This window comes from Vicugna pacos, chromosome 28, assembly GCF_048564905.1.
Source record: "Vicugna pacos chromosome 28, VicPac4, whole genome shotgun sequence".
Taxonomy (NCBI): Eukaryota; Metazoa; Chordata; class Mammalia; order Artiodactyla; family Camelidae; genus Vicugna; species Vicugna pacos.
Window position 1 is genome coordinate 887,382 of NC_133014.1, and position 20,122 is coordinate 907,503.

At 61.3% G+C, this 20,122-nt stretch overlaps 1 protein-coding gene across 3 annotated transcripts; it reads right to left on the reverse strand.

The window, feature by feature from the left end:
- Positions 1-204: 204 nt before the first annotated feature.
- On the reverse strand, positions 205-20,073 carry LOC140690091 (uncharacterized). 3 transcript variants are annotated; one of them, XM_072951621.1, is made up of 5 exons: positions 19,801-20,037; positions 3,958-4,044; positions 3,498-3,617; positions 2,939-3,065; positions 205-1,227 (listed from the first exon to the last, which is right to left on the reverse strand). In XM_072951621.1, the coding sequence occupies exons 4-5, from the start codon at positions 3,006-3,008 to the stop codon at positions 479-481; spliced, it is 819 nt and encodes a 272-aa protein (XP_072807722.1). In that variant the 5' UTR covers positions 3,009-3,065; positions 3,498-3,617; positions 3,958-4,044; positions 19,801-20,037; the 3' UTR covers positions 205-478. The 3 variants fall into 3 exon arrangements, with proteins under 3 accessions (XP_072807722.1, XP_072807723.1, XP_072807721.1); XM_072951622.1 differs by lacking the exons at positions 3,498-3,617; positions 3,958-4,044 and having other exon boundaries at positions 205-1,224; positions 19,801-20,073; XM_072951620.1 differs by lacking the exons at positions 3,498-3,617; positions 3,958-4,044 and having other exon boundaries at positions 19,801-20,073.
- Between the last annotated feature and the right edge of the window lie 49 nt (positions 20,074-20,122).

Below are 20,122 nucleotides of genomic sequence, written 5' to 3' on the forward strand. Positions count from 1 at the left end.
GAAGGGCTCCCCACCACCACGGCCTCCTGCCCAGACGTCGCCCAGGTCTCTCCCCAGGATCTTGCCCAGGGCTGAGGGGCAGCTCAGCACCCCCGGCTCTGACCTGGAGCACCGGGCCCACCACCCGGGGATTCAGGTAGAGGGCCAGGAGCCCCCCGAAGCACAGCCCAAAGGTGAGAAGGGCAGGGCCGGTGCGGGTGTGTAGGTGAGGGAGGGCGGAGGGCTGGGCCACACAGGGAGGCATTCCCAAAGTCTGCTGTTGGGACCAGAACAAAGACGGGCCTCAGACCACCTGTCTGGAAGAATTCAGTCACAGAACAAGTGCCTGTGGGCACTTGCTCGGTGGGAGCTGTCTGCAAAGCTCTGGGAAGATTTCTGTCCTTGAAAAGGCACGTGGAAAGGGAGCCACGTGGGTACCTTTTTCCAGGTTGTGCCTGAGCACAACCACTAGACTTAAAGCTCTCTCCACGTCCAACAGTTACAGGTCCAGAGCAGGCAGGGGCAGGGGAAGACGCCAGAGAACCAAAACAGGACCACCAGGGTCCAGCAGGAGACCGCGAACTCCCTCCAGCTGCTCCTGCTGAACATGAAGATCCTGCTGCTCCAACTGCATATGAAGAGCCTGCCATTCCTGCTGATCTAGCTGCTCCTGAAGAGCCCGCCGTTCCTGCTGATCTAGCCGCTCCTGAAGAGCCCGCCGCTCCTGAAGAGCCTGCCGCTCCTGCTGATCTAGCCGCTCCTGAAGAGCCTGCCTCTCCTGAAGAGCCTGCCTCTCCTGCTGATCTAGCCGCTCCTGAAGAGCCCACGGCTCCTGAAGAGCCTGCCATTCCTGAAGAGCCCGCCGCTCCTGAAGCGCCTGCCGTTCCTGCTGATCTAGACACTCCTGAAGAGCCCGCCATTCCTGCTGATCTAGCCGCTCCTGAAGAACCTGCCGTTCCTGCTGATCTAGCCGATCCTGAAGAGCCTGCCTCTCCTGAAGAGCCTGCCTCTCCTGCTGATCTAGCCGCTCCTGAAGAGCCCACGGCTCCTGAAGAGCCTGCCATTCCTGAAGAGCCCGCCGCTCCTGAATCGCCTGCCGTTCCTGCTGCTCTAGCCGATCCTGAAGAGCCTGCAGCTCCTGAAGAGCCTGCCGCTCCTGCTGATCTTGCCACTCCTGAAGAGCCTGCTGCTCCTGCTGATCTTGCTGCTCCTGAGAAGCCTGCAGTTCCTGCACCTGCACCTGGGCTGCTGGGCATTGGAGAACCATTTTAGGCATCATCACCCACTAGGGCTGTGCCCCTCTGCATCCTCCTACACCTTGCCAAAATCCCACCATAAATCCCCTCCCCTACCCGAAGTTGACTTCCCTACCCCTGAATTTGCTTTTGTCTTGTTTTTCTTTAGTTTAGTTTATTTGTTTTACATCATTTATGGCATCCTATATTTTTCAATTTTCCACCTCCTGTAATAAAATACAGATTTTCTTCCCTTTTAAATTGTGCATTTCAGGAACATTAAGTGCATTCCCATGCTGTCCGACCATCACTATCATGTAGTTTTTTGCTCTTTACGCTATTTATTCCTGTGAAGGACATCCCACCACGGCCTCAAACCCCTCCTCTGGACACTCCTGGGCATGCACACTCCTGGGCCTGCACACTCCTGGATCTGTACACTCCTGGGCCTTCCCTGGCATGGGCCTTCTCTGGCCCTGGCTTGCACACTACTGGGCCTGCACACTCCTGGATTGCACACTCATGGGCCTGCACACTCCAGGACATGCACAATCTTGAGCCTGAACACACCTGGACCTGTATACTCCTGATGTTGCACACTCCTGGGCCTGAACACTACTGGGCCTGCACACTGCTCGAACTGCACACTCATGGGTCTGCACACAACAGGACCTGCACAATCTTGGGCATTAACACACCTTGGCCTGTATACACCTGATTCTGTACACTCCAGGGCCTGAAAAATGCTGGGCCTCACAGCCCTGGGCATGCATACTCCTGGGTCTGCACACTCCAGGGTCTGTACCCTCCTGGGCCTGCCATGGCCTGGGCCTGCACATACCTGGGCCTGCACACTCCTGGGCCTGCACAATGTTGGGCCTGCACACACCTGGGCCTGTATACTCCTGGACCTGCACACTCCTGTGACTGATCCCTACTGTGTCAGCACACTCCTGGGCCTGTACACTCCTGGGCCTGCCCCCAATTCGGCCGGCCCTCTCCTGGACCTGCACACTCCTGGCCTGCACACTCCAGGGCCTGCGCTCTCCTAGGCCTGCACGCTTCTGGGTCTGCACCAACCTGGGCTTGCACACTCTTCTCTCTGCACACTCCTGGGCCTAAACAATCCTGGGCCTGCACACTCCTGGGCCTGCACACACCTGGGCCTGTACACTCCTGGGCCTACACACACACACAGGCCTGTACACTCCAGGCCAGCACAATCGTGTGCCTCCTCCCTCCTGTGTGTGCACACTACTGGGCCTGCACACTCCTGGATTGCACACTCATGGGCCTGCACACTCCAGGACTTGCACAATCTTGAGCCTGAACACACCTGGGCCTGTATACTCCTGATTTTGCACACTCCTGGGCCTGAACACTGCTGGGCCTGCACAGCCCTAGGCCTGTACAATTCTGGGCCTGCACACTCCTGTCTCTGCACACTCCAGAGTCTGTACACACCTGGGCCTGCACACTTCTGGGCCTGCACTCTACTTGGCCTGCACACTACTGGGCCTGCTCCCTCCTTTGCCTGCACACTCCTGGGCATGCACACTCCTGGGCCTGCACACTCCTGGGCCTGCCCTGTCCCTGGCACCAGCCTCCTTCACCCCAACGGTGCCACTCACACGGCTGCGGCGTCTAGCCAGGAGCCCCCAACCGAAACCCCTCCCGAGGGACCCCCTTGCCGGCCCCCAGGGAAGCAGCGGGGCTCCTCTTACCTGCGAGGCGGAGACGTAGTCCAGCTGCAGCCTGACGTCCAGCTGCCGGGCGTGCAGGGCCAGCTTGCATGAGGGCAGCAGGATGGCCGTGATCGGCTGGAAGCTGCCCCCGGGGCCACTACCGCCCCTTGGGGAAGAAGAGGAGGAAAATCCACGTCAGTGCCAAGAACACAGGACCCGTCCACAGAGGGCCCCTCAGGTGTGACAACCCCAGAGGCGCCCGCAGCCGACCTGGGCTGAGAGCCACTTTTCTCGCGGAAGCTCAAGGACCTATGCTGAGCCTCCCTCTCCCTCCCTAAAGAGGGAAAACCCAGAGGTTTTCTAACTTTGCACTCACTGTCCATGTATCAGCCATGTCTAGTTTACCTCTCCAGCAGGGCAGACCCCCTCCCTGCCTTCCCCACCCTCTGCAGGCGGCTCTCGGGGGCCGGAGGGGCGCCCTTCCTCCCTGAGGCCAGCCCTGCTGGGGCAGCAGGTGTAACAGAAAAGACCAAATCTGACTGCCTATTAGATCTGTTCTTTTTCCTTTAACCCTCTGCTGTTTTCCAGGCTGTCTTACCAGCTCTGCCCCTTTTGTAAAACAATGTTGCCTTCAGCCTGAAATTGACAGCAGAGCCTGTTCTCAAGGCTCTCAGCCTTCAGGATAAGAGCTCTTTTCCTCTCCTATACACACAACAAGCTGCAGAACAGAAAGTAACATTTGTTTTGTTAGAGGCTTTACAGGGGCCCCATGAGCTGACCCACAACTGCAAAAACAAAGAATTCCTGCACCAAGGACTTTGCACCAACCACCCACAACCCCTCTCCTTTCGAGTGTAAAAGGAGCCTGAAGTCTCACTCGGAGAAGGTGGCTCTCCAGGACATTAGCCTGCCATCTTCTCGGTCAGCTGCCTTTCCAAATAAACTCACTATTCTTTACCCCGACACCGCGTCTCCCGATTTCTTGGCCTGTCGTGCGACTTGCGGAATGAGTGTGGACTTGGAAACACAGGGAAGGAAAGCCAAGTCAGGACTCTCACCCTCTGCCTCTGCTCAGAATACCACCAAGGGGTTGCTGGGACAGTGGACGGAAAACTGAGGCTGCAACACGACCATGAGCACTGGGCCTGGGTGGGAGAGATGGCGGGTGCTGTCCGAAGCGCACCCGGCCTCCTTCCGAGTCACATCACACCCACGTCCCCAGACCCAGGGAGGCCTGGAGCCCCACACAGCAGAGCGCCTCCAAACCTGCAGATGCCCAGTGACCGGTCCACTGTGCACCCTCTGGCGCCCTCCTCCCCGCTCCTCCTCCTTCTGCCCCGCTGGCTCAGCCCTGGTCCCACCACATCCTCACCCAGGGCCAGCACTGCTGCAGGAACACCCTCGGCAGGCCGCCCAGCCTCACGCCCTCAGGTCCGCACACCTGGTTGGTGCAGCTCTGCCCCTTTCCAGCCCTCACCACCGGCTCTCCAACCGCCTGCTCTCCCGGCCTCCGCCCCCAGTCCTAGAGAGCGCCTCCTCTGGTCACGGCATCCTGCCCTCTAGGGTCGACAGGGCCTGCACATTCCTGGGCCTGCACACAACTGGGCCTGCACACTCTTGGACCTGCACACTCCTGGATCTACGCACACCGGGGCCTGCAGGAACCTGGGCCTGTACACTCCCGGGCCGGTTCCGTATTGAATCTGCACACTTCTGGGCCTGCACACTCATGGGCCTGCAAACTCCAGGACATGCACAATCTTGAGCCTGAACACACCTGGGCCTGTATATTCCTGATTTTGCCCAATCCTGGGCCTGAACACTGCTAGGCCTGCACAGCCCTAACCTGTACAGTCCTGGGCCTGCACACCCCTGTCTCTGCACACTCCGGAGTCTGCACACGCCTGGGGCTGCACACTCCTGGGCCTGTACACTCCTGGGCCTACACACTCCTGGGGGTGCTCACTGCTTGGCCTGCACACTCCTGGGCCTGCACATTCGAGGGCCTGTCCTCTCCAGGGCCTGCACACTCCTGGGACTGCAAAAACCTGGGCCTGCATGCTCTGGACCTGCGCACACCTGGGCCTGCACGAACCTGGGCCTGAACACTTCTGGCCCTGCACACTGCTGGGCCTACCTTCCCCTGGGCCCGCACAATCCCTCGTGTGCACACTACTTGGCCTGCACACTCCTGGGACTTCCCTCTAATGGGCCTGCCCCCAAGTCGCCCGGCCCTCTCCTGGACCTGCACACTCTTGGGCCTGCACACTGCTGGTCCTGCTCCCACTTGTGCCTGCACAATCCTGGGCCTACACACTCCAGGGCCTGCCCTCTACTGGGCCCGCATACTCCTGGGACAGCAGACACCTGGGCCTACACAATCCTGGACCTACGCACACCTGGGACTGCATGAACCTTGGCTTGTACACTCCCAGGCCTTCTCCCACATATGCCCGTACACTCCTAGGCTTGTTCCCATCTGTGCCAGCACATTCCTGGGGCTGCACATGGCTTGGCCTGCACAGCCCTTGGCCTGTACAATCCTGGGCCTACACACCCCTGTCTCTGCACACTCCGGTGTCTGCAAACTCCAGGGCCTGCGCACACATGGGCCGGTACACTCCTGGGACAGCACACACCAGGGCCTACACACTCCTGGACCTGTGCACACCTGGGCCGGCATTAACCTGGGCTTGTACAATCCTGGGCTTGCTCCCATCTATGCCTGCCTAACCCTAGGCCTGTTCCCACATGTCCCGGCACACTCCTGGGGCGGAACGCTGGAAGGCCTGCACAGCCCTGGGCATATACACTCCTGGGCCTGCACACTCCTGTCTCTGCACACACCGGTGTCTTCACACACCTGGGCCTGCACACTCCTGGACCTGCGCACACCTGGGCCTGCATGATCCTGGGCATGTACACACCTGGGCCTGCACACTCTTTTACCTGCTCCCTCCTGTGACTGCATACTCCTGGGCCTGCAAACTTCAGGTCCTGCACAATCCTGGCACTGCCCAATTTGTCCCTGCCCTCTGCTGTGATGGCCCTCACCTGTCCTGCACACTCCTGGGCCTTAACACTACTGGCCCTGCACACTCTTGGGCATGCACACTTCTGGCCCTGCACACTCCTGGGCCTGCCTTCTCCTGGGCCTGCCCGCAACTCGGCCGGCCCTCCCCTGGACCCACATACTCTTGGGCCTGCACACTACTGGGACTGCTCCCACTTGTGCCTGCACACACCTGGGTCTGCTCACTACTCGGTCTGCTCCCTCCTGTGACTGCATACTGCTGGGCAAGCACAGTCTTCGGCATACACACCCCTGGCCCTGCCGTATCCCAGGCCAGCGCCCCCTCGTCCGACACTCTCACAAGCCTGCACACTCCTGGGACTGCACAATACAGGGCCTGTACGCATCTATCCCTACACACTCCGAGGCCTGCAAACTCCTGGGTATCCTCCCTCCTGTACCTACACACTCCTGGGCCTGCACAATCCAGGGCCTGCAGACTCCTGGGACTGCACACACCAGGGCCTGCACTCTCCTGGACCTCTGCACAACAGGGCCTGCACGAACATCGGCCTATTAACTCCTGGGCTTGCACACTCTGTACCTACACACTCCTGGGCCTGCACATTCCAGGGCATGCCCTCTCCTGGGCCTGCACACTCCAAGGACTGCACACACCTGAGCCTGCTCACTCCTGTGACTGCATACTCCTCGGCCTACAAACTCCTGGTCCTGCACACCCCTTGGCCTGCCCCATTTGGCCCTGCCCTCTCCTGTGATGGCCCTCACCTTTCCTGCACACTCCAGGGCCTGAACACTACTGGCCCTGCACACTCCAGGGCCTGCCTTCACCTGGGCCCACACAATCCCTCATCTGCACACCCCTGGCCTGCACTCTTCTGGGCCTTCCCTCTCCTGGGCCTGCCCCCAATTCGGCCAGCCCTCTCCTGGACCTGTACATTCTTGGGCCTTCACACTCCTTATTCGGCTCCCTCCTGTGCCTGCACACTCCTGGGCATGCACAATCCTGGGCCTGCACACTCCTGGATCTGTACACTCCTGGGCCTTCCCTGGCATGGGCCTTCTCTGGCCTGGGCTTGCACACTACTGGGCCCACACACTCATGGATTGCACAGTCATGGGCTTGCACACTCCAGGACATGCACAACCTTGAGCCTGAACACACCTGGGCCTGTGTACTCCTGATTTTGCACACTCCTGGGCCTGAACACTGCTGGGCCTGCACAGCCCTAGGCCTGTACAAACCTGGGCCTGCACACTCCTGTCTCTGCACACTCCGGAGTCTGCACACGCCTGGGCCTGCACACTCCTGGGCCTGTGCACTCATGGGCCTGCACCCTCCTTGGCCTGCACAATGCTTTGTCTGCACACTCCTGGGCCTGCACACTCCTGGGCCTGCAAACTTCAGGACCTGCACACTCCTGGGACAGCAGACACCTGGGCCTTCACACTCCTGGACCTGCGCACACTTGGGCCTGCATGAACCTGGGCTTGTACACTCCTGGGTCTGCTCCCATGTATGCCTGCACACTCCTAGCCCTGTTCCCACCTGTGCCGGCACACTCCTGGGCCTGCACACACCTGTCTCTGCACACTCCAGTGTCTTCACACTCCTGGGCCTGCACACTCGTGTGCCGTCACACTTCTGGGACAAAACACTTGTGCGCCTACACACTCCTGGCCCTGCACACTCCTGAGACTGGACACTCCTGGTCCTGTCCTGGACTGGGCCTGGACACTAATGGCCATGCACACTCCTGTACCTGCGCAAACCTGGGCCTTCACGAACCTAGGACTGTACACTCCTGGGCCTGCAAAGTTCAGTACCTGCTCACTCCTTAACCTGCTCTCTCCTGTGACTACATACACCTGGGCCTGCAATCTCCTAGTCCTGCACGCTCCTGGGCCTTTACACTACAGGCCCTGCACACTGTTGGGCCTGCACACTTCTGGCCCTGCACACTCCTGGGCCTGCCCTCTCCTGGGCCCGCACAATCCCTCATGTGCACACCCCTGGGCCTGCACACTCCTGCGCCTTCCCTCTCCTGGGCCTGCCCCCAATTCGGCCGGCCCTCTCCTGGACCTGCACACTCTTGGGCCTGCACACTACTGGGCCTGCTCCCACTTGTGCTTGCACACACCTGGGACTGCAGACTCCTCGGCCTGCTTCCTCCTGTGCCTACACACTCCTGGGCCTGCCCTGGCCTGGGCCTGCACACTCCTGGAACTGCACCATCCTGGGCCTGCACACTCCTCTGTCTCCACAATCCTGGGACTGCACACTCCTGGGTCTGTATATCCCAGAGCCTGCATACACCTGGGCTGTACACTCCTGTGCCAGTACACTAGTGTGCCTGCTCCCTCCAGTGTCTGCACATTCCTGGGCCTGCACAGTCCTGGGTATGCACACCCTTTAGCCTGCACACTCCTGGGCCTGTTCCATATTGTGTCTGCACACTCCTGGGTCTGCACGCTCCTGGACCTGTGCACACCTGGGTCTGCACGAACCTGGGCTTCTACCCTACTGGGCCTGCACACTCTTGTACCTGTTCACTCCTGTGACTGCATACTCCTCGGCCTACAAACTCCTGGTCCTGCACACTCCTTGGCCTGCCCCATTTGGCCCTGCCCTCTCCTGTGACGGCCCTCACAGGTCCTACACACTCCTGGGCCTGAACATGACTGGCCCTGCACACTCTTGGGCCTGCACACTTCTGCCCTGCACACTCCTGGGCCTGCCTTCTCCTGGGCCCACACAATCCCTCGTCTGCACACTCCTAGACCTGCACGCTTCTGGGCCTTCCCTCTCCTGGGCCTGCCCCCAATTCGGCCGGCCCTCTCCTGGACCTGTTCATTCCTGGGCCTTCACAATACTGGGCCTGCTCACACTTGTGCCTGCACACACCTGGGACTGCACCCTCCTCGGCCTGCTCCCTCCTGTGCCTGCACAGTCCTGCGCATGCACACTCCTGGGCCAGCACAATCCTGGATCTGTACACTCCTGGGCCTTCCCTGGCATGGGCCTTCTCTGGCCTGGGCTTGCACACTACTGGACCCGCACACTCCTTGATTGCACACTCATGGGCCTGCACACTCCAGGACAGGCACAATCTTGAGCCTGAACACACCTGGGCCTGTATACTCCTGATTCTGCACACTCCTGGGCCTGAACACTGCTGGGACTCACAGCCCTGGGCATGCATACTCCTGGGCCTGCACACTCCAGGGTCTGTACCCTCTTAGGCCTGCCCTGGCCTGGGCCTGCACCCTCCTTGGCCTGCACACTCCTCTGTCTGCACACTCCTGGGCCTGCACAAGGTTGGGCCTGCACACACCTGGGCCTGTATACTCCTGGATCTGCACACTCCTGTGACTGATCCCTCCTGTGTCTGCACACTCCTGGGCCTGCACACTGCTGGGCCTGCCCTCTCCTGGGCCCGCACAATCCCTCGAGTGCACACTCACGGCCTGCACACTCATGGGCCTGCACACCCCTGGATATGTACACTCCTGGGCCTTCCCTGGCATGGGCCTTCTCTGGCCCTGGCTTGCACACTACTGGGCCCGCACACTCCTGGATTGCACACTCATGGGCCTGCACACTCCAGGACATGCACAATCATCAGCCTGAACACACCTGGGCCTGTATACTCCTGATTTTGCACACTCCTGGGCCTGAACACTGCTAGGCCTGCACAGCCCTAACCTGTACATTCCTGGGCCTGCACACCCCTGTGTCTGCACACTCCGGAGTCTGCACACGCCTGGGGCTGCACACTCCTGGGCCTGTACACTCCTGGGCCTACACACTCCTGGGGGTGCTCACTGCTTGGCCTGCACACTCCTGGGCCTGCACATTCGAGGGCCTGTCCTCTCCAGGGCCTGCACTCTCCTGGGACTGCACACACCTGGGCCTGCATGCTCCTGGACCTGCGCACACCTGGGCCTGCACGAACCTGGGCTTCTACACTCCTGGGCCTGCACACTCCTGTACATGCTCACTCCTGGGACTGTATAATCCTGGGCAAGCACAGTCTTGACCTACACACCCCTGGCCCTGCCCTATCCCGGGCCAGCCCCCACTTCGGCCGACCCTCTCATGGACCAGCACACTCCTGGCGCTGCACACTCCAGGGCCTGCTCGCATCTGTCCCTACACACTCCTTCGTCTGCAAACTCCTGGGCCTGCTCCCTCCTGTACCTACACACTCCTGGGCCTGCACATTCCAGGGCATGCCCTCTCCTGGGCCTGCACACTCCAAGGACTGCACACACCTGGGCCTGCTCACTCCTGTGACCGCATACTCCTCGGCCTACAAACTCCTTGTCCTGCACACTCCTTGGCCTGCCCCATTTGGCCCTGCCCTCTCCTGTGATGGCCCTCACCTTTCCTGCACTCTCCGGGGCCTGAACACTACTGGCCCTGCACACTCCTGGGCCTGCACACTTCTGTCCCTGCACACTCCTAGGCCTGCCCTCTCCTGGGCCCACACAATGCCTCGTCTGCACAGTCCTGGGCCTGCACACTCCTTGGCCTGCACACCAGCCCTCTGTGGGGCCCTTCCTTTGCTGAGTCTGTGCATGAGCTCCCTGTGATGCCAGCCCGCAGAGGTGACAGGTGCAGTAGGTGTTTGTGGTTCTAGAGACATGATGGCTTTCCTAGGAAGCCGGGTCCAGAATGATCCCCACTGCGCCGATGGGGGATTGGGGAGACCCTGAGAAGCAGGTGGCTTGTCCAGGGTGACAGCACTGCTGGCGGGGGAGCTGGGTCTGAAGCCAGCTGTGTCATCAGAGCTGTGACCCTGGCTGCATCCAGGCCTCCCCAGGGCTATAGGAGGGGCCGTGTTGGTGTCACTGGGTGGACATGGCATGGGGTGGGAAGTGAGCCATCAGCAGCCCAGAGAGGCCCTTGGGGAGCTTTGTGTAAGGAGGAAGCTTGGGGAAGGGGACCCCAGGAAGTGACCTCCTGGGCCTGCACATTCGAGGGCCTGTCCTCTCCAGGGCCTGCACACTCCTGGGACTGCAAAAACCTGGGCCTGCATGCTCTGGACCTGCGCACACCTGGGCCTGCACGAACCTGGGCCTGAACACTTCTGGCCCTGCACACTGCTGGGCCTACCTTCCCCTGGGCCCGCACAATCCCTCGTGTGCACACTACTTGGCCTGCACACTCCTGGGACTTCCCTCTAATGGGCCTGCCCCCAAGTCGCCCGGCCCTCTCCTGGACCTGCACACTCTTGGGCCTGCACACTGCTGGTCCTGCTCCCACTTGTGCCTGCACAATCCTGGGCCTACACACTCCAGGGCCTGCCCTCTACTGGGCCCGCATACTCCTGGGACAGCAGACACCTGGGCCTACACAATCCTGGACCTACGCACACCTGGGACTGCATGAACCTTGGCTTGTACACTCCCAGGCCTTCTCCCACATATGCCCGTACACTCCTAGGCTTGTTCCCATCTGTGCCAGCACATTCCTGGGGCTGCACATGGCTTGGCCTGCACAGCCCTTGGCCTGTACAATCCTGGGCCTACACACTCCTGTCTCTGCACACGCCGGTGTCTGCACACACCTGGGTCTGCAACTCCTGGGCCTGCACACACCGGGTCCTGCCCTCTCCTGGGCCTGCACACACCTGGGACTGCACAGGCCTGGGCCTGCACTCTACTTGGCCTGCACACTGCTGGGCCTGCTCCCTCCTGTGACTGCATATTCCTAGGCAAGCACAGTCTTGGGCCTACACACATCTGGCCCTGCCCTATCCCAGGCCAGCCCACACCTCGGCCGACCCTCTCATGAACCTGCACACTCCTGGGCCTTCCCTCTCCTGCGCCTTCCCCCAATTCGGCCGGCCCTCTCCTGGACCTGTACACTCCTGGCCTGCACACTTCTAGGGCTTGCGCTCTCTTAGGCCTGCACACTCCTGGGTCTGCACCCACCTGGGCTTGCACACCCTTCTCTCTGAACACTCCTGGGCCTGCACACTCCTGGGCCTGCACACTCCTGGGCCTGCACATCCCACAGCCTGCACACACCTGGGCCTGTACACTCCTGGGCCTACACACACACACAGGCCTGTACACTCCTGGCCAGCACACTCGTGTGCCTCCTCCCTCCTGTGTGTGCACACTCCTGGGCCTGCACACTGCTAACCTTGAACACTCCTGCACCTGTTCCATCCTGTCATTGCACACTGCTGTGCCGACACACTCCCGGGCCTGTACAGTCCTGGGCCTAACCTGGCCTGGGCCTGCACCCTCCTTGTCCTGCGCACTCCTATGTCTGCACACTCCTGGGCCTGCACACTGCTGGGCCCGCACAATCCATCGTGTGCACACTCCAGGGCCTGCACACTCCTGGGCCTTCCCTCTCCTGGGCCTGCTCCCCATTTGGCCGGCCCTCTCCTGGGCCTGCGCACACCTGGGTCTGCACGAACCTGGGCCTGTACCCTACTGGGCCTGCACACTCTTGTACCTGCTCACACCTGTGACTGCATACTCCTCGGCCTACAAACTCCTGGTCCTGCACACTCCTTGGCCTGCCCCATTTGGCCCTGCCCTCTCCTGTGACGGCCCTCACCGGTCCTGCACACTCCTGGGCCTGAACTTGACTGGTCCTGCACACTCTTGGGCCTGCACACTTCTGGCCCTGCACACTCCTGGGCCTGCCTTCTCCTGGGCCCACACAATCCCTCGTCTGCACACTCCTGGGTCTGCACGCTTCTGGGCCTTCCCTCTCCTGGGCCTGCCCCAAATTCGGCCGGCCCTCTCCTGGACCTGTATATTCCTGGGCCTTCACACTACTGGGCCTGCTCCCACTTGTGCCTGCACACACCTGGGACTTCACATTCCTCGGCCTGCTCCCTCCTGTGCCTGCACAGTCCTGCGCATGCACACTCCTGGGCCTGAACACTCCTGGATCTGTACACTCCTGGGCCTTCCCTGGCAATGGCCTTCTCTGGCCTGGGCTTGCACACTACTGGGCCCGCACACTCCTGGATTGCACACTCATGGGCCTGCACACTCCACAGGCACAATCTTGAGCCTGAACACACTTGGGCCTGTTTACTCCTGATTTTGCACACTCCTGGGCCGGAACACTGCTGGGCCTGCACAGCCCTAGGCCTGTACATTCCTGGACCTGCACAGCCCTGTCTCTGCACACTCCGGAGTCTGCACACGCCTGGGCCTGCACACTCCTGGGCCTGTACACTCCCGGGCCTCCACAAACACGGGCCTGTACACTCCTGGCCAGCACACTCGTGTGCCTCCTCCCTCCTGTGTGTGCACACTTCTGGCCCTGCACACTGCTGGGCCTAACTTCTCCTGGGCCCACACATTCCCTCGTGTGCACACTCCTTGGCCTGCACACTCCTGGGACTTCCCCCTAATGGGCCTGCCCCCAATTCGCCCGACCCTCGCCTGGACCTGCACACTCTTGGGCCTGCATACTACTGGTCCTGCTCCCACTTGTGCCTGCACAATCCTGGGCCTACACACTCCTGTCTCTGCACACTCCGGTGTCTGCACACACCTGGGCCTGCAACTCCTGGGCCTGCAGACACCGGGGCCTGCCCTATCTGGGCCTGTACACACCTGGGACTACACATGCCTGGGCATGTACACTCATAGACCTGCAAACAACTGGGCCTTGACACTGATGGGATTGCACACTCCTGGGCCTGTACACTCCTGGACCTGCAATGGTCTGGGCCTGCACCCTCCTTGGCCTGCACACTCCTCTGTCTGCACATTCTTGGGCCTGCATACTTCTTGCCCTGCACATTGCAGGGCCTGACTTATCCTGGGCCCTCACAATCCCTCGTGTGCACACCCATGGGCCTGCCCTCTCCTGGGCCTGCACAATCCTGGAACTGCATACACCTGGGCCTGCACACTCCTGGACCTGCGCACACATGGACCTGCCCTGTCCTGGGCCCGCACAATCCCTTGTGTGCACACTCCTGGGCTTGCACTCTCCTAGGCCTGTACACTCCTGGGCATGCACACCCCTGTCTGCACACTCCGGTGTCTGCAAACTCCAGGGCCTGCGCACACATGGGCCGGTACACTCCTGGGACAGCACACACCAGGGCCTACACACTCCTGGACCTGTGCACACCTGGGCCGGCATTAACCTGGGCTTGTACAATCCTGGGCTTGCTCCCATCTATGCCTGCCTAACCCTAGGCCTGTTCCCACATGTCCCGGCACACTCCTGGGGCGGAACGCTGGAAGGCCTGCACAGCCCTGGGCATATACACTCCTGGGCCTGCACACTCCTGTCTCTGCACACACCGGTGTCTTCACACACCTGGGCCTGCACACTCCTGGACCTGCGCACACCTGGGCCTGCATGATCCTGGGCATGTACACACCTGGGCCTGCACACTCTTTTACCTGCTCCCTCCTGTGACTGCATACTCCTGGGCCTGCAAACTTCAGGTCCTGCACAATCCTGGCACTGCCCAATTTGTCCCTGCCCTCTGCTGTGATGGCCCTCACCTGTCCTGCACACTCCTGGGCCTTAACACTACTGGCCCTGCACACTCTTGGGCATGCACACTTCTGGCCCTGCACACTCCTGGGCCTGCCCGCAACTCGGCCGGCCCTCCCCTGGACCCACATACTCTTGGGCCTGCACACTACTGGGACTGCTCCCACTTGTGCCTGCACACACCTGGGTCTGCTCACTACTCGGTCTGCTCCCTCCTGTGACTGCATACTGCTGGGCAAGCACAGTCTTCGGCATACACACCCCTGGCCCTGCCGTATCCCAGGCCAGCGCCCCCTCGTCCGACACTCTCACAAGCCTGCACACTCCTGGGACTGCACAATACAGGGCCTGTACGCATCTATCCCTACACACTCCGAGGCCTGCAAACTCCTGGGTATCCTCCCTCCTGTACCTACACACTCCTGGGCCTGCACAATCCAGGGCCTGCAGACTCCTGGGACTGCACACACCAGGGCCTGCACTCTCCTGGACCTCTGCACAACAGGGCCTGCACGAACATCGGCCTATTAACTCCTGGGCTTGCACACTCTGTACCTACACACTCCTGGGCCTGCACATTCCAGGGCATGCCCTCTCCTGGGCCTGCACACTCCAAGGACTGCACACACCTGAGCCTGCTCACTCCTGTGACTGCATACTCCTCGGCCTACAAACTCCTGGTCCTGCACACCCCTTGGCCTGCCCCATTTGGCCCTGCCCTCTCCTGTGATGGCCCTCACCTTTCCTGCACACTCCAGGGCCTGAACACTACTGGCCCTGCACACTCCAGGGCCTGCCTTCACCTGGGCCCACACAATCCCTCATCTGCACACCCCTGGCCTGCACTCTTCTGGGCCTTCCCTCTCCTGGGCCTGCCCCCAATTCGGCCAGCCCTCTCCTGGACCTGTACATTCTTGGGCCTTCACACTCCTTATTCGGCTCCCTCCTGTGCCTGCACACTCCTGGGCATGCACAATCCTGGGCCTGCACACTCCTGGATCTGTACACTCCTGGGCCTTCCCTGGCATGGGCCTTCTCTGGCCTAGGCTTGCACACTACTGGGCCCACACACTCATGGATTGCACAGTCATCGGCTTGCACACTCCAGGACATGCACAACCTTGAGCCTGAACACACCTGGGCCTGTGTACTCCTGATTTTGCACACTCCTGGGCCTGAACACTGCTGGGCCTGCACAGCCCTAGGCCTGTACAAACCTGGGCCTGCACACTCCTGTCTCTGCACACTCCGGAGTCTGCACACGCCTGGGCCTGCACACTCCTGGGCCTGTGCACTCATGGGCCTGCACCCTCCTTGGCCTGCACAATGCTTTGTCTGCACACTCCTGGGCCTGCACACTCCTGGGCCTGCAAACTTCAGGACCTGCACACTCCTGGGACAGCAGACACCTGGGCCTTCACACTCCTGGACCTGCGCACACTTGGGCCTGCATGAACCTGGGCTTGTACACTCCTGGGTCTGCTCCCATGTATGCCTGCACACTCCTAGCCCTGTTCCCACCTGTGCCGGCACACTCCTGGGCCTGCACACACCTGTCTCTGCACACTCCAGTGTCTTCACACTCCTGGGCCTGCACACTCGTGTGCCGTCACACTTCTGGGACAAAACACTTGTGCGCCTACACACTCCTGGCCCTGCACACTCCTGAGACTGGACACTCCTGGTCCTGTCCTGGCCTGGGCCTGGACACTAATGGCCATGCACACTCCTGTACCTGCGCAAACCTGGGCCTTCACGAACCTAGGACTGTACACTCCTGGGCCTGCAAAGTTCAGTACCTGCTCACTCCTTAACCTGCTCTCTCCTGTGACTACATACCCCTGGGCCTGCAATCTCCTAGTCCTGCACGCTCCTGGGCCTTTACACTACAGGCCCTGCACACTGTTGGGCCTGCACACTTCTGGCCCTGCACACTCCTGGGCCTGCCCTATCCTGGGCCTGCCCTCTCCTGGGCCCGCACAATCCCTCATGTGCACACTCCTGGGCCTGCACACTCCTGCGCCTTCCCTCTCCTGGGCCTGCCCCCAATTCGGCCGGCCCTCTCCTGGACCTGCACACTCTTGGGCCTGCACACTACTGGGCCTGCTCCCACTTGTGCTTGCACACACCTGGGACTGCAGACTCCTCGGCCTGCTTCCTCCTGTGCCTACACACTCCTGGGCCTGCCCTGGCCTGGGCCTGCACACTCCTGGAACTGCACCATCCTGGGCCTGCACACTCCTCTGTCTCCACAATCCTGGGTCTGTATATCCCAGAGCCTGCATACACCTGGGCTGTACACTCCTGTGCCAGTACACTAGTGTGCCTGCTCCCTCCAGTGTCTGCACATTCCTGGGCCTGCACAGTCCTGGGTATGCACACCCTTTAGCCTGCACACTCCTGGGCCTGTTCCATATTGTGTCTGCACACTCCTGGGTCTGCACGCTCCTGGACCTGCGCACACCTGGGTCTGCACGAACCTGGGCTTCTACCCTACTGGGCCTGCACACTCTTGTACCTGCTCACTCCTGTGACTGCATACTCCTCGGCCTACAAACTCCTGGTCCTGCACACTCCTTGGCCTGCCCCATTTGGCCCTGCCCTCTCCTGTGACGGCCCTCACAGGTCCTACACACTCCTGGGCCTGAACATGACTGGCCCTGCACACTCTTGGGCCTGCACACTTCTGCCCTGCACACTCCTGGGCCTGCCTTCTCCTGGGCCCACACAATCCCTCGTCTGCACACTCCTAGACCTGCACGCTTCTGGGCCTTCCCTCTCCTGGGCCTGCCCCCAATTCGGCCGGCCCTCTCCTGGACCTGTTCATTCCTGGGCCTTCACAATACTGGGCCTGCTCCCACTTGTGCCTGCACACACCTGGGACTGCACCCTCCTCGGCCTGCTCCCTCCTGTGCCTGCACAGTCCTGCGCATGCACACTCCTGGGCCAGCACAATCCTGGATCTGTACACTCCTGGGCCTTCCCTGGCATGGGCCTTCTCTGGCCTGGGCTTGCACACTACTGGACCCGCACACTCCTTGATTGCACACTCATGGGCCTGCACACTCCAGGACAGGCACAATCTTGAGCCTGAACACACCTGGGCCTGTATACTCCTGATTCTGCACACTCCTGGGCCTGAACACTGCTGGGACTCACAGCCCTGGGCATGCATACTCCTGGGCCTGCACACTCCAGGGTCTGTACCCTCTTAGGCCTGCCCTGGCCTGGGCCTGCACCCTCCTTGGCCTGCACACTCCTCTGTCTGCACACTCCTGGGCCTGCACAAGGTTGGGCCTGCACACACCTGGGCCTGTATACTCCTGGATCTGCACACTCCTGTGACTGATCCCTCCTGTGTCTGCACACTCCTGGGCCTGCACACTGCTGGGCCTGCCCTCTCCTGGGCCCGCACAATCCCTCGAGTGCACACTCACGGCCTGCACACTCATGGGCCTGCACACCCCTGGATATGTACACTCCTGGGCCTTCCCTGGCATGGGCCTTCTCTGGCCCTGGCTTGCACACTACTGGGCCCGCACACTCCTGGATTGCACACTCATGGGCCTGCACACTCCAGGACATGCACAATCTTCAGCCTGAACACACCTGGGCCTGTATACTCCTGATTTTGCACACTCCTGGGCCTGAACACTGCTAGGCCTGCACAGCCCTAACCTGTACATTCCTGGGCCTGCACACCCCTGTGTCTGCACACTCCGGAGTCTGCACACGCCCGGGGCTGCACACTTCTGGGCCTGTACACTCCTAGGCCTACACACTCCTGGGGGTGCTCACTGCTTGGCCTGCACACTCCTGGGCCTGCACATTCGAGGGCCTGTCCTCTCCAGGGCCTGCACTCTCCTGGGACTGCACACACCTGGGCCTGCATGCTCCTGGACCTGCGCACACCTGGGCCTGCACGAACCTGGGCTTCTACACTCCTGGGCCTGCACACTCCTGTACATGCTCACTCCTGGGACTGTATAATCCTGGGCAAGCACAGTCTTGACCTACACACCCCTGGCCCTGCCCTATCCCGGGCCAGCCCCCACTTCGGCCGACCCTCTCATGGACCAGCACACTCCTGGCGCTGCACACTCCAGGGCCTGCTCGCATCTGTCCCTACACACTCCTTCGTCTGCAAACTCCTGGGCCTGCTCCCTCCTGTACCTACACACTCCTGGGCCTGCACATTCCAGGGCATGCCCTCTCCTGGGCCTGCACACTCCAAGGACTGCACACACCTGGGCCTGCTCACTCCTGTGACCGCATACTCCTCGGCCTACAAACTCCTTGTCCTGCACACTCCTTGGCCTGCCCCATTTGGCCCTGCCCTCTCCTGTGATGGCCCTCACCTTTCCTGCACTCTCCGGGGCCTGAACACTACTGGCCCTGCACACTCCTGGGCCTGCACACTTCTGTCCCTGCACACTCCTAGGCCTGCCCTCTCCTGGGCCCGCACAATGCCTCGTCTGCACAGTCCTGGGCCTGCACACTCCTTGGCCTGCACACCAGCCCTCTGTGGGGCCCTTCCTTTGCTGAGTCTGTGCATGAGCTCCCTGTGATGCCAGCCCGCAGAGGTGACAGGTGCAGTAGGTGTTTGTGGTTCTAGAGACATGATGGCTTTCCTAGGATGCCGGGTCCAGAATGATCCCCACTGCGCCGATGGGGGATTGGGGAGACCCTGAGAAGCAGGTGGCTTGTCCAGGGTGACAGCACTGCTGGCGGGGGAGCCGGGTCTGAAGCCAGCTGTGTCATCAGAGCTGTGACCCTGGCTGCATCCAGGCCTCCCCAGGGCTATAGGAGGGGCCGTGTTGGTGTCACTGGGTGGACATGGCATGGGGTGGGAAGTGAGCCATCAGCAGCCCAGAGAGGCCCTTGGGGAGCTTTGTGTAAGGAGGAAGCTTGGGGAAGGGGACCCCAGGAAGTGACCTCACTTCCCTGGCAACAGAGCCCAACAGAACTTGGGACCCAGGTCACCAGGCACCCGCTGTGTAGAGAAGGACACTTCTCAACCTACTTGGCTGGTGAACTCAGCTCAGCTCAGACATGTTTTGTTGCATCCCAAGATCCCGAGGTCGCGGCCCCCGGAAAGCCCGCAGCAACGGCCTTTGCCAACAGTGCCGACAGTGGGTCGGGTCTCACCCCAGGCGCCTCTGGCCTTTTGGCCAGAGGGACCGAAAGGTAACACAGGGAGGCCCAGGGCAGGCCCGCCCAGGCCAGGCCACCACTCAGACCCCACCCGGGTGGCCCCACAGCCCCTTCCTGACTGGTGGCGGTGGGGCAGTCATGTTGGGGGGGTCCTGCCTCAAGCAAGAGCAGGCTGAGGAAGGGTCAGAGGCCTGGGGGGCCGATCACGTCACCAACCTGGGTCCAAGCGGGCTGGCTGGGATGTGGAGAACCGGGGCAGGGCCCTGCTGCCCGAGGTGGCGCCCATGCCCTAGGGTGTGTCTCTTGCCTCCCGGGTGACTGAGATGACCAAGGTCCCAGTCTGATCAGGCAGCAGACGGTCGAGTGGGGCAGAAGCAGGAGTGGTCCTGGCCAGGCAGGGCTCTGAGACCTCCGGGCCGGGCCGGCTGCCGGTCACTGTCATTGCAGAGCCAGACACCGCAGGATCCGGGGAACCAGGACACTCATGCCAGCTCCCCAAGTGAGGGGCTGGTGTGCCACACTGTGGAAGGCCAGCACA

Coding starts and splice junctions, on each gene's coding strand:
- LOC140690091 (XM_072951620.1), bottom strand. CDS start 3,008: ATGCAAGCTGGCCCTGCACGCCCGGCAGCTGGACGTCAGGCTGCAGCT. Junction 1,228..2,938: donor ACTACGTCTCCGCCTCGCAG/GTAAGAGGAGCC, acceptor TCCAATGCCCAG/CAGCCCAGGTGCAGGTGCAG.